The sequence below is a fragment of the Lissotriton helveticus genome, chromosome 11, assembly GCF_964261635.1.
Source record: "Lissotriton helveticus chromosome 11, aLisHel1.1, whole genome shotgun sequence".
Classification (NCBI taxonomy): Eukaryota; Metazoa; Chordata; class Amphibia; order Caudata; family Salamandridae; genus Lissotriton; species Lissotriton helveticus.
The window spans coordinates 930,562,740-930,577,489 of record NC_136072.1 but is presented as its reverse complement, the minus strand read 5'-3'; the positions used below and the strand labels follow the sequence as shown (position 1 = coordinate 930,577,489).

Sequence of the window (14,750 nt, the reverse complement as noted above, 5' to 3'; positions counted from 1 at the left end):
GAAATTGAACCTGTCCACAGATACACACACTGCCGGCCTGAAGTGTTCATTGAGATCGTCGAGTGCGTGAGCATATACATCATCGTCTGTGGATGTTCTCTGTTTCGGTACCAGGCTCTTGTAAATTCTCAGACCTTCCGGGCCCAGGTTCAGCAACAAGATGCGTTTTTTTCTCGTGGGTTTAAACACTTCTTCATTCTCATCTTCCAGGACTTCTATGAAATTATTAATGTATTGTCTCCAGTCCTCCCACTTCATGAGTGGTTCTCCAGGACAGGGCAAAAACTGCACCGGCGCCGTTGCGTACCCAGTTTGCGCACTCATTTTTTCTCTCTTGACCGTGGGTTGTACACTCCCTTGGCTTCTGGGGCTTCCCGGTGTGTTGTCCTGCTCTTCCTCGCTTGTTTGGGCTCGGGGACTACCTGCGTCAGCCCCCTCGCTCTTCTGTGGGATATCCAGCGCGGTTTCCCCTGTCTTTTGGGCTGCGGCGTGATTGGCCGCTTTGCCTGGGGTCTATCCTCCCTCTGTTGTTTCTCTGCGCCACCCCCTCGGGTGTTCTTGGGCTCTGCCACGCTCTCTAGGGTACCTGTGAGGTGATTGATGATTCTACTGGCTCTCTGTTCCTCTGGGCACCTTGTTTGGTGGTCCTGCTTGCCACTGGTGCTCTCTGTGTGGCTGTTGTTGCTCTGGTGTTTCTTCCTTGCTGGGGGCCTGTCATCCCATCCTCGTCGCCATTGTAGAGCTTGTTAGTCACCAATAAAGACGCTGGAGCCTGTAGACCTTTAACTGTATTTATTCAGTTAATCTCCCTAAAGAGCGCCGAGCCTCTGCCCTTCGTTTCGGCTCTCGCGCTGCTTTCGCGCCACTGCCAAGCGCGGTGCGCGCGCAGCCAATACTGGCCGCCGGCACGTCACGTCGCCGACGTGACGTGCAACACTAGACCGTCACTACAACAGTGTACATGCTCAACAGTACAGAAGCCCAGCCGTCAATATTGCAAAACAATTCAGGATCAAATGACTATCCGTCATAGCTACACCATTTCCCCCATGTTCGGCTGTGCTTTTGATGGCAACCACAAGGCTCAAAAATCTTTTACTCCTGGTGCACGCCCCCTTGCGTCAACACCTGACAGTCTGCGGTTTTTGCTGTTTCAAAGTACGAGCTACATCCCGTTAATCGACCAAACATGCCACCCCCAAAACGATTTTCTCAGCCCGGTGGCCCCAGATCTCCTTCACCAACCCCAACAGCATACTACGGGGTGTGAACTCCAGGGTGCGTCCCAAAACAGAAGAGTACATGCCCCACCCCCTCCCAAAAGGGCCTCATTACTGGACACTCCCATGCTGCATGTAAGACATCTGCAGCTGGGAGCGAGCAGCGCATACATTCTGCCTGAGTGTCTGGGAGCCAATGCTTCAGGCGCCCTGTGGTGAGATACATCGCATGCAGGTAATTGAATTGAAGCAGCTGCGATGAAATCACCAACTCACAGGGCGCCTTACTGACCTTCCTCCATTCCGATTCATCAAGTTATATCACCCAGGCTTCCCACCTCTGCCTATCCCCCTCGAGACCATCCGGGACATGGATTTCAAGCAAGCGATAGAGCATAGAAATTGCTCCTTTATCCAACTGCCCAAAGAAAACCTTCGCCTCAAGCGGACTAAACTCGTGTAGCGAATCTTCCGTGAGATTGTGGGCCTGCAGGGCATGGTGTAGTTTAAGGTAATGAAAGAACTGTGAGTTGGTCAGGGAATATCTGGCCTTTAGGTCCTGAAAGGTCACAAGTCTACCTCTCTTGTAGACGTCCCCCCAATTCAGTCATAGGGAATAAAGCCCTATAGGGTTGAGAACTGACTAAACCAAGTTCCCCACCAGACGGTGGTTCCAGCCAATGAGCTGGATAGCCGGTAAGGGAAACCTGCATGCAAGAAGGTAGTGTGTTGGGTAGCTGCACCCCATGCAGAAGATCAAGCAAACCATCTAGACTCCTCAAATGAATCGCCAGGCAGTGCCCCGGGTCAATTCACCCACCTGTGAACCAGTTGTTAATCAGTACAAGTGGTCTTCGAGGTAGTATAGGTATATGTCCGATAGACCCAAGCCACCATCAAATGGAGATCTGCACAGTGACTGAAAAGCTACCTTGTGCCTACCACCGGTCTACACAAAATTGGTGCTCCTGGTGGTCAGGGAATGAAACCATTTGTGGGGGGTGTGGCAGGGATAGTTACCAAGAGTATACAGGTAGCGCAGCAAGCAGACCATCTTGAAGAGGGCAGTACGTCCCATGGGATTCAATGGCAGGACTGCCCAGCGGCTCAGGTCTCATTCAAACATAAGGCCCAGTCCCTGGAAGGGAAGGGCCCAGGCTAGATCCGGGAGGGGGACACATGGATCGATAGAAACATAAAGGAATTGTGCCAGATGGGAATGTTGGGGCATCTACCCGCCCTGGGGCATCTCCCTTCACCTCTACTAGACAGGTCTTGCCTTCATGAATTCAGAGCCTGGACGCCTCGCCGTATAAGTGAAGAACCGACAAACCTCGGGGGCTGGAGCGCTGCAAATCTTTCAGAAACTAGGATATCGTCTGCATATAATGCTATGCGGTCCTCAACCCCCCCCCCCTCTCACCCCCCCACTGCAGCCCCAAACCTGGGACTCGCAGCATATGTCACGCCAGGGGCTCTATCACCAAGGCAAATAGAAATGGCGACAGCGGGTACCACTGGTGTGTGCCGCGTTTGATAGGAAACACAGAAGACAAAACCCCATTTACATGGACCATGCCGGTCCGGGCATGATGAAGAATATGGACCATACGACAAAACCCATCTCTTAGTCTCAGCCGCTGGAGGACTCTATGCATAAAATTCCATGACACTGTGTCAAAGACATTGGTAAAAATCAAGTAACAAAAGGGCCTGGGTACCATCTAGGTCCTGCACCCAGGAAAGTTTTGCATGGACCCTCCACAAACAATGACACATTCTACGACCTGGCATAAATCCACATTGATCTGGATGGATCAGGTGTGGGAATGCTTAACCCAACTATGTCTGTAGAGCTTATGTATAAAACTTAATGTCAGTGTCAATGAGGGATATCAGGCTGTAAATTGAACATTGCTCTCTAGGAAGACCCTGCTTGGGAGGGACTACAATTGCGGCACAATCTAAGCCGGGTGAAAAGGGCCCCTGCTGCAACGCAGCTGTATAGAAGTGCAGAAGATGGGGACATATGATGTCACGTAAGCACTTGTAGTATTCAATAGGATACCTGTCCGGGCCAGCTGTCTTCCCAGCTTGTAATCCCGACACCGGGGAGCTCACCTCCTCCAGCCTTAGGTCCTGGTCCAATTATCGAGCCAGAGCACTGGGTATAGACAACAGCAGTATGCTTTCCAGAAGAGGGTTCGCAACCTCTGCAGTGGTGGGGGATATCATAAATACAACCCCCAATAAAAATCAGCAAAAGTCTGAGCAATAGCTAGAAGCTCCTGCCAAAGGAATCCCGAATCACAGGGACCACCCGGTTTTAAATCCCAAGCGTCGCCAGCCAATACAGTAGTTTGCCCAACTTATCGCCGGTTGCATACACCCTCTGCGTTGATGCTTTCCAGCAGTGCTTGGCTTCCTCAATAGAGACCTGTTGCAGCTCCGTACAGGCTATGGCCAGGAGACGATGAGTGCTTTCAGTGTCATGACAAAGTAAGGCAGCTGCAATATTTAACCTTCGAGGTCAGTCAGCTGTGCCATATGGTGAACCTCTGCCCGACATACATAGCCTTTAGGATGGCCTTTCAGGGAAGGCTTACTAGATGCCCAGACCTTTGCTGCCGATGAGACGGAGCCTACATTAAGCTTGAAGAACTCCTGTAGTTCTTTGATGAAAGCAGCACAATTAGGGTTTTGCAAATGCCAGGCACTGAATCTCCAAGCGGCGCGGAAGGCGGCTGGTTGGCTACCCCAAGGCAACAGATGCAGAGCGTGATCAGAAATACCACGTGGGAGGATACGCAGATTGGACCGAAAAGAGATCCAGTACCCACTGCAGGTCAATACGGGACTCCGCTGCATGTACCGCCGATTGGTTAGTGCAGGCCCACTGGGCAGAATGCCAAGAGCACCATACATCGCAGAGGCTTAGTGAGTCAGTCCACGATGACAGACTGACTGAGAGCCCCTATCCAGGTACAGGGTAGTGGAGGCATCCGGATCGGGGATTCCAAGCTTTCTTTTTAGATGGAAATTCATAACAGTTGACAAAAAAAAGAATATTTGTCTTCTTAAAACCTTCGTTCAGATCGAGGAGCAACAACAGTAAAGAGCCTCCATATAAATGCTGAGATCACTGACCAGGCCGTTTGACTAGAGCACTGCAGGTGGACACATGGGCACACGTCTCAGTCCTGCTAGTGCCCTGGGCAGAGGCGCAACTAGAGCCAAATTTCAGGGGGGCTAACACAAAAATTCAGGGTGGGCTGAATCTTTAAGCAATAGTCCGAGTGGAGCCGCAGGGGCTCTTGGAAAGGGTGAAACAACAACAATGCCTCATTAATATGCAAATGGTCTTTTAAAGACCTGTGAAGTGCTTGGGTGCGCCTGTGTGTGTGCCCGGGAAGCTGTTTCATCCCGGGCTGTCACACACGACACCACTCATAATCTTGACACATGTACAAACAGGTAGAAATGATCCATCCCTCTTGTTTTTAGAGCCTGTGTGTGTGTGTGTGTGTGTGTGTATGTATATGTATATGTATATGTATATATATATATATATATATATATATACATATATATATATATATATATATATATATATATATATAGTCCTCCAAACACCCTTGCGCTCCAGAAGGCACTCAACGATGCTCTTATCGGTGATTGCCTCGGTGCCGCTCGCATTCCTTCTACTCAAATGTTCCAGCCATGCTCGACGTGTTTCGAGAAAGACGCCTCCTAATCATAAACTTCACACAGAGGCACAGAAAAACTCACCTGTTTATTCACTCTCTTTTTATTGAATGAAACCGCCCTCAGTGGGCGTGGCTAACAGTAAGCACCCCATTTCATGATGGTCATTGCAGTCCAACAGGTAAGTTCAGTGTCCTTCCTATAGTAGGCTCCGTGCCCCCGTGTTGAATTAAAAGCATGTGAGTGTCCTTTAGTAGGTATTAGCTTCTGGAAATGCATGCTTAATTTAGCACAGAACATTGTGCCTCTGCGGAATGAAATCGTTGCTTTCCTCAGCCTTTCTACAACATCAGAAATGGGGCACCTCTTGTTAGCACGGCTCGGGCATCCGCGCAAAATTTTGTCCTCCAAACGCCCTTGCGCTCAAGAAGGAACTCAACGATGCTCTTATCAGTGATTGCCTTATGCTCAAAGTTCCAGCCATACTCGACAATCTCCATCTACCTCCAATCTCTCTCATTTACGATCAGCAAGATCCAAATACCACAAGTACATCTTCCATGAAAAAGCATCACATTTCAGATCCCTCCTCAACTCAGCCAAAAACAGACCCAAAAAACTTTTTGACCTCATCAAAAACCCAAAATGCTCTCCTCAAACTATCACGCCTGAGGATTCGTCAAAGAAAGCAGCAGAATTCACTATATTCTTTGATGAAAAGGTAAAATCACTGGTGGATCCGGCCGCCCACCCCCCATTGAGGAGCAATAACCATAGTCACCTGGCAGAACTTTGCCGCCATCTCGGAAGATGACCTCAAATACATCCTCGAAACCAAACCCTCCAACCATTCTTCTGACCCTATCCCTAGTGTCATTGCCATTGATTTCTACAGCCATACTCTCTCTTACTGGACCAGGCTAGCTAATCTTTTCCCCAGTCAAGGCTCCCTCCCTGGTGCCCTCAAAACAGGACAGGTTACCCCTCTTCTAAAAAAAAACCCTCAGCAGATGCGAACGACCTCAACAACTTCCGCCCCATTACCAACCTCCCTTTTCTTTCCAAAATCACAGAAAAATGTGTTGCGAAACAACTTTCCCTACATATTATGGACAATAATCTCCTTGACGTGTTCCATCTGGCTTCATTCAAAATTGCAGCACGGAAACAGCCCTGCTGCAAGTGATTGATGATGCGCTGCATATACTCGATTCTGGGGAATCGTGCCTTCTGATTCTTCTTGACCTCTCTGCAGCCTTTGACACTGTTAATCACAACACCCTCCTTAACACAGACAATGGGCTTGGAAGGCACAGTGCTTAAATGGTTTGCCTCATTCCTCTTGGACAGATCCCAAATGATCAAGATAGCGAACAGTCTTTCTTCTCCATTGGCGGTAGGTCAAGGCGTTCCTCAAGGGTCTATCCTTGCACCCACTGTGTTTAATCTCTATCTGGAACCATTAGGGAACCTCCTAAGTAAATCTGGGATCCACTACCATCTCTACGTGGTTGACACTCAAATCTACCTCAAGGTGACTTCCGCACACAATCTCTCACTACTCAACTCTACTCTCAACTCTATTCACAACTGGATGTTAGTTCACCAACTCCATTCTCAATCCCTCCAAAACTGAATTCCTCCTCTAATCTACCTCTCTCTCCCCTCCTCTTGTTCAATCCTGGATGGATCAGCTGAATTTACTCAACAATAAACCCATCATTGTCGACAGAGCTAAATCCCTAGGTGTCATACTTGAGCAAAGACTCAACCTAATCTCCCACATCAACTCCATTGCTAAGAACACACGTTACCAGCTGCGCCTTCTGGAGGGGAATCGTTGGTTCTTCCCCTATACAGACCTTAAAACCTTGGTCCAATTGCTGATTCTCTATAGACTGGATGATTGCAATTCTCTCCTGACTGGCCTACCCAAATCCCACATCTCCCTTCTCAAATCCGTCCTCCATTCAGTAGTTCGCTTTATTTCAGGGTCCAAACGAAGTGACCACAACACTCCTATCCTGTCTTCTCTTTCATGGCTTCCCATCGAGGCAAGATCTATTTACAAAACTGCCTGCATCACCCACAAAGCCTGGCACACTTCCGCCCCTCGTTACCTGGCGAATAAACTAAAAATGTCCGGAGGCTCGAGACCATCTCGGAATGTGGAAAAGTTTCTGCTTGAGCCCCCCTCCTTCAAAAGGGAAAGATCGATGGCTCAATCGTTCTCAGGTAATGCGGTGAGAATCTGGAACTCCTTTGCTCCGTGCCACTACCTCTACCCGGATTTTCAAAGCTGACCTCAAATCGCTTCTCTTCAAAAGACACTTTCAGAACTAACACCTTCATTCTCAGAACCCTCTAGTAAGTTTGTTCATCATTGTAAATTTGTAATATTTTTTTCTTGTACATTCCTCACCCTTGCTTGCTGTGTTTGATATTGTGTTCTTGCCTTCTTTGGTTTTGCCCTACTTCTTCAAGTCTCCTGTTTATTTTTGTAACGTTCTATTTTGTAACATTTCTCTCATGTGACGTAACTGGTTCTATTGTACAGCTCTCTGACACCTTCGGGTAAAGTCTGCGCTATATACAAATGCAATAAATAAATAAACTACGCAGTGAAAAGGGTGTGCCAAGGAGGGAGGGTAACTGAGGAGAGCTGGAATGGCTCTGGTTAAGAACTGAAAGCAGAGGCATAGCTATAAAGATTGCTATTGCTCTTCCACACAACATATGGGCCTTGTTTGAATGCAGTGAAGTATAAATGCCTTCAGCGTGCGTATATAGTTTCAGTGTACCAATGCAGCTAAGTTTTTATAAAGAAAAATGGAGAATGTATAGTTCAAATAAAGTGTTAATGTCAGCAGAGTGCGTCTTTAGTTTCACGGCACCAATGCAGCAACAAAGTGTTAAAAAGGGTTAATAAAGAAAAACAAAACTCACACGAAAACATTCCATAAAGTGCCCAGAGTCGGTTTTTCCTAGTGGCCACCAAAACAAGCAAGGTAAACAAACCAAACGGAAACAGAAAAAGAAGTGCACAAATGAAACAAAATAGACAGATGAGCAAATATACATGTATCACTTTGAAGCCCTCTAATCACTTCACTGACCCCCTACCTGCTAATGCTGTGAAAGACTTCACCCCCCTGCTCCTCCCACTCTGGACCAAAATCATTAACAGCTCCCTGCAACAAGGACTCATCCCAGACTCTCTCAAGGTGGGGCAAGTCACACCTATACTCAAGAAACCTACAGCTGACCCGGCTGACCTAAACAATTATCGCCCTATCACCAATATCCCCACCATGGCCAAACTACTGGAAACATGCGTACAACTCCAATTGACAAAACACATTGATCAGTTTGACCTCCTCAACCCTCATCAATCAGGCTTCCGAGCGAAACACAGCACGGAAACGGCTATGACGCACATAATTGATGACGCCCTCCAAATCCTTGATCGCAACGATTCCTGCCTCCTCATCCTTCTTGACTTCTCATCAGCATTTGATACTGTCAAACAGGAGAACCTACTGGAGCTGCTAAATACCAGAATGGGTTTATCCGGGACTGTTCTCAAATGGTTCACTTCCTTCCTACATAACCGGTCTCAGAAGTTCAAGATCAACAACGTGCTGTCCTCACCTGTGCCTGTAACTTTAGGCGTCCCACAAGGATCCTCCCTATCCCCCACATTGTTCAACCTCGTCATGGAACCACTCACCACCTTGCTTCAAGCATCTAATGTTCGCTTCCATATGAACGCCGATGACACTCAACTTTACCTCAAGCTACAATCCGCGGAAGACATCAAGCTTCTAAACGCCACACTCAGAAACACCCAATCATGGTTGGCCGATAATTACCTCAAACTAAATGCTCTGAAAACTGAGTTCCTTCTGATCTCACCTCCCACGAAAATTGCCATCACCCAAACCTGGCTCAATCATCTAACTGCGCTCAATGTCCAGCCCACCATCGTGGAATCTGCGAAATCCTTAGGCATCACACTTGACGCCAAGCTCAACATGCAGCAGCATATCAGCAAGGCAACTAAGGGAGCAAACTTCCAAATCAACACTTTGAGGAAACTTAAACCCTTCTTCCCAGCTAAGGACTTCCAAACTGCTGTACAAGCCCTAGTCATCCCTCGCATAGACTACGGAATTGTGGCCCTTAGCGGACTCCCCCTTTCAACAACCGCACCCCTAAGAGCCTCCTTGAACGCTGCCACGAGACTCATCACTGGTTCAAGGAAACATTCGCATATATCCCCTGACTTAAAATCCCTGAACTGGCTGCCTTTTGAAGCCAGAATACATCTGAAAATAGCCGTTATGACACACTCGGCCATACACCACAAGTCACCCAACTACCTCACTCAAAAGCTGACTATATCAGGAGGCACGAGATCCAATAGAAGTACAAAAAATCTACTCCTGAAACCTCGTAGATTCCGGAAGGAAAAAACATGCAAACGCTCCTTCTCAGGAATGGCTCCCAGGATCTGGAATGCACTCCCTCCTGAAACCAGACTTATCTCCTCCACGGCACTTTTTAAGAAAGAGGTAAAAGCCATCCGTATGGCCAAGTTCACCTGAACTCTATTGTTGCTGGAACAGAGACTTTTGCACCGTTGCTGTAGTACTGGTTACCTGATTGTCTATTGGTATTATATTTTGTACGTGACTGATATCCTATTATGCTATTTCACTTACTACTGACTACTATACTGTACCCAATAGTTGGTCTAACCACCTTCTTGTTGCCCCTACCCCCTTGTCCCTGTAATTTTTAAGAAAGAGGTAAAAGCCATCCTTATGGCCTAAGTTCACTTGATCTCCTTTGTTGCTGGATCAAAGACGCTTCACCGCTTTTGTTTTATTAGTTACTTAGTCGTTTACTGGTATTATATCTGTACATGATTGCTATCCTATTATGCTACTATATTGTACCCAACAGTGTATTTAATCACCCTCCTGTTGCCCCTACCGCTGTCTCTGTAAAGCGCTCTGATATCTGCAAAGATCTTGTTCGCGCTATATAAAACTTTGAATAAATAAATAAATAAATGTGACAAAATAATTATTATATTAATTCCAGATTAGGTTGTACTCTGTGGAACTGATGAAGGGAAATTTACATAAGGTCTAATATAAATGTGAGATGTGCTATTGCGTAACGTCATCACTGCCAATCTAGTTTAGGACTAAGTGAGTGTCCTGTCTGAAGGCCTTCAAGAAAGTAGTGCCTTGAGACTGAAATTAGTGCCTAGGGCGTAACAACACATGTAACGCGGTGTCCTTATGGGAGGTGTTAGACCTGGCACCATTGACGAGGGTCTCCCTTCCATTTTTTGCTGTTGCCTCATGTATTTTTTCTGGTGTTAGATGCTTTGGGCACTGTGCCACTACTGTCCAATGCCACAGTGCAAGTGCTCCCTATTATAAATTGATGTATTAATCAGTGGTTCCATGTTTGGCTATTTGGTTTACTTGTCAGACCCTAGTACAGTGCACTGAGTGTGCCCGGGGCTTGTAAATCCAAATGCTGCTGGTGGTCTTGCAGCACTGGTTCTGCCACCCACAGAAGCAGCCTTGTAAAATGTGTCTAAGGTCTGCCATTGCAGAGCCTGTGTACAGTCTGGTACTGTCATGCTGACTGGGCTAGTGCCTCCACTTGCCAGTCCCTAAACCTTCCCTTTTCTTCATATCAGTCACCCCTATAATAGGCCCAAGGGCAGGGTGCATTGTAAGTATAAGGTAGGACATGCCCTGGTGTGTGTGACATGTCCTAATAGTGAATTACAGCCATTTTCGTGTTTCACTATTGCAAGGATATCTGTTCTCCATAGGCCAGAATGGACAGTTAGATTATTACATTCTTATAATCCTAACTGATTCAGAGAACATGGTAGAAATTCGAGTTTAGTATGCCCGAACTCAGAATGATAAAATGCATCTTTTAGTGAAGTTGGTTTTAACAATCTGTGTTTGAAAATAATACCACTTTTAGAAAGTAGGTATTTTCTTGTCTAACTATCCAAAGCCTGCCTCTGCTAGGTTGTGTATTCCTTGTCTGGAGTTTGTGAGTGATAGGGCTGGGGAATTCCATTGACAGGATTAGTCAGCCCAGTAGAGAATAGAGAGATCTGCATCTAGATGGGAGGGAGGAGTTGCACTTGAACCTTGAATAGGGCTGAGCCTGCCTTCCACAATGCTGGCTCCACCTCCTGGGGTGCGGCTGATATCTCTGCCCTGCACACTGAAAGAAGAGAAGGAATCCTGTCAACAAAGTCCTCCAGGGCTGATATAAAGATCAACTTGCCCTGACGAAGTTCCATCTGGAACGAAACGTGTTGGCTGATGTCAATGTTTTTATTTGAAACCTAAATAAAGAATCTATTTTGGACTATATACGGAATCCTTTGACTTCATCATGGTACACAGTCCTTTTCTTTTGAATACATTTATCTGGCTTCTAGTGGAGTAAAAGTGTGGCATACTCTGGATACGTTTGCACAGACATTTTATAAATTGGTTTACTTAAGAAACTGAGGTGCTGAGCCTTTGGTCGGCCGCATTTCTTCTGTTTATTAGCGTATATAAAGAAATATTGTCATGTTCATGAATACAAAGTTCCGATTATGGGACGCACTGTTTGGAGTGTGAGAAAGTACCTCTAAAATTCATTCAGAATCTGAGAAATAAGGGTTCATTCTTGGGAAAGGGTTAAAAATATCAAGTTGGACTTCAAGCAAGAGAGTAAAAACAGGAAGAGTTTCAAATATTTCTTTTTTATTATTGATCAGACAAATAAGAGATTTTGTTATAAATCTAGAGTTTCACATCACACTTCTTATTTTACATACGACTACTCTGAGCAGAAAAGGCTGAGTGACCAAGGGAGGGCGTTTATGAGATGTGGCAATTGGAGGTTAGTGGTAACTGTGGATAGTGACTGCAGCATCGGGAACGGCAAATATTCACACAGTAACCCTTTTGCTTGTGCCAACATGCCTATGGAGAATAAAGGCCCCTGCGCCATGCAGTGGGTACACCCACCTGCCATCCTGCTCACAGGACGGGAAAAGTCCCTTTTGTGGTCCTGTTGTTAGAAGTGCTGTAAACATTTGCCCTTGTAGGCATCACAACTGCTACTACAGAAATCAAACTCAACATATACATTAACATATTTGTTTGAAAGTGCTACTTAACAGCGTTGGATAAACAATCATTTAGAAACATCATTCCGAACACCCAAATTCCACCCAATCTTGAATCTGGCTGTGGAAAGCTGAGATGTGAACATGAGGAGCTTTGAAGGACTGAAAGGCAATGGGCTTCATGTGCTAGTGGGGACGAGAGAGACCTGGGAGGTGGGAACAGAAGAGACTTAGGAGAGCTGAGCAGCTTGGCGGGCTGACCTGGGAACGACCAGGATCTGGGATAGCAGAGCGGCCCTTCGGAGAACTGAATAGAGAGAATAAGAGAGCCTTGGTTGAGCTGATGAAGTGCAACGCAAGAGACCTGTGAGAGCTGCAGGGCATTCATGGAACAAGCCTCGGAGATACTCACATGAGTAATGGCAGAGACCTAAGACGGCTGAAAGGTGGGAACAAGGAAGGCCCAGAAGTGCTGAGCGGTGAGAATGAGAGAGGTCTGGTAAGGGAGAGTGGTGGGAATGGGAAAGACCTTATACAGCTAAGCAGTAGAAATTACAGAGGCCTTGTGGCTCTAAGTGACAGAAATGAGAGAAGCCTTGCAGAGAATGAGAGCATACTTAAATGTCAAGGAGGGTAATGAAAGCAGACTAGAAGCACATCAGGGTAGGTACGAAAGACACTCATTAGAGTTGAGTGACAGAAGTGAGCAAGACACTTGAGCTTTAAGGATTGAGAAACCTTCAAGACCCGAGAACCTACAAGACCAGAATAGGTAGTGAATCAGGGTTAATCAGTAAGGCCAAGAGCACTTTCCATCTGGGTGCCGAGGTTCCGGATCTTTTCCTCGTAGTCTGGGTCGGGTAACAGCACCTCTACGGTGTAGCTTATCTTCTTGGAGTGTAGGTAGCTGTAGGTGTTGTCGAAACGTATGACATCTGCAATAAAACACAGAATAATAAGAAACGGACACAATGTTCCCCCATGTGCTCATTAACCCTCATTTACCATACTTTTTTAGGTCTGTCTCTGTCTCCACTCGCATGAGTAGCCTTCTTCACGGACCAAAGCTTGCATTTAAATTCCCCCTCATACCCAGTGTCACCATTTGACTTCCACTGCTGACCCATTCTCACAATCTGCATCCTCCCTGGACTCCATCTACGTCTCCTCTATAGACAAAATATCACCACCTACCTCCTCTATTCAGATTCATTCTTGCTATTTACCTTCACAGACAAACACTTACCACCGTGCCTCCGTCTCATTCTCTTTTTTTTAAACTTTTTATTGAAAAATGTGAGCTTCATACAGTATAAAGTTGAGAGAAAGTCTACATTCATAACATAGCTGTATAGATCTTTCTTTCATTGCATATCAGGCTGGCGTTTACCAGCAATTCAAGAGCGGCACCTTTATGGCCCAATAACATTTAGAGTACACGCATTGGCCTCCTTGCCCCCCACCCCCCTTGGTGGCTGTCCCTCAGTCTTTCATCCGTACCCCCTGTACTCTTGTCAGACCCGCCAGGCCCACCACAGTTTACTTTTTAGGACAACCTTGGACTTTGTAGATCACTTGTTCCACCCTTTGCCACCAATCTAGTTCTTCTTCCCATACTGCAATCTCGGGGCAGGGGGCGGGCGGGGCCACTGCTCCTCAAGACCTCTCTCTCATTTTCAATCTCATCGTCGGTCTCTTTCTGGCAAACTTTCATTCACAGCCCTCCTCCCCCTCAAATGCTGATCTCACTCACTTGCTTCTTTTTAGTAGTTCATCATGTCACCTTTCTCCTCTATAGCGAGCTTACCCGCTCTTCGCTCCCAATATGTAGTCTGAGACTCCCAACACCATAACTCCCGCCTGCTCAGCTGTATAAACACCAGCCTCATTTCTCATTGAACGTGTAGCTGTGATGTCCTAGTGTCAGTGCCTATGTTCCTAATTGAGGACTAAATGGCTAAAAACATTGACTTATTCATACAATAGAGGCCAGCACAACATTGCTTTACAATGCCTCTGCATGGCTTGTTTGCAGCCTAATTTCTGCTCTACGGGTCGCCTTTCTAGTTTACCATGTCCACATATTTGGCATCATACCTTCTATATGGTCTATGTTCTGTTCTATGTTCTTGACTTACTGCTAACAGTTTGTCTATCTTCCTCCTATCTGATCTTCCTCTGGCTGTACCCCGTGGTCCCTCCATATATACATTTTTTTCTAATACTTTTTTTTCCAGTTGAGCCTTCTGCATACCATACCTGGCCACCACTGCTTTACCTTGCCTAGCTGCATACTTGTTTTGTAAGAACAGTTTACATTCCCTATTTCATCTTTTGTGCCATTCTATACCTGTTAACCAGTTCCAGCAAGGGTAAACTCCTGTTGTGGGTGCTGCTCATTGCAAATATATGAGATTAATGTCTCCTGAGTCTGGATCACCTGCCCATTCACATTCTGAGGGCAGCTAGCTTCCACAGCACAATCTCATCTGTGAATAGTATGTTTAATTATTTTAACACAATTGCGAGAGTCCTCACATCTGTTCAAAGACTACTGCATAAATAAGGGTAAATTAATGAGGGGGAGGCATGTCTGAAATTTTAACAGAATTTAAATGAACAGCCTTCCTTTCTCTGGGATTCTGGAAGAGTGC

At 46.3% G+C, this 14,750-nt stretch overlaps 1 protein-coding gene across 1 annotated transcript in view; it reads right to left on the bottom strand.

Moving 5' to 3' along the window:
• Positions 1-11,730: 11,730 nt before the first annotated feature.
• LOC144791328 (SEC14-like protein 2) overlaps positions 11,731-14,750 on the bottom strand; it is a 326,084-nt gene continuing 323,064 nt past the window's right edge. Inside the window, exon 12 of the mRNA XM_078666003.1 lies at positions 11,731-13,031. Coding sequence (XP_078522129.1) covers positions 12,883-13,031 — 149 coding nt within the window. The 3' untranslated portion in view covers positions 11,731-12,882. The remainder of the gene's footprint in view (positions 13,032-14,750) is intronic.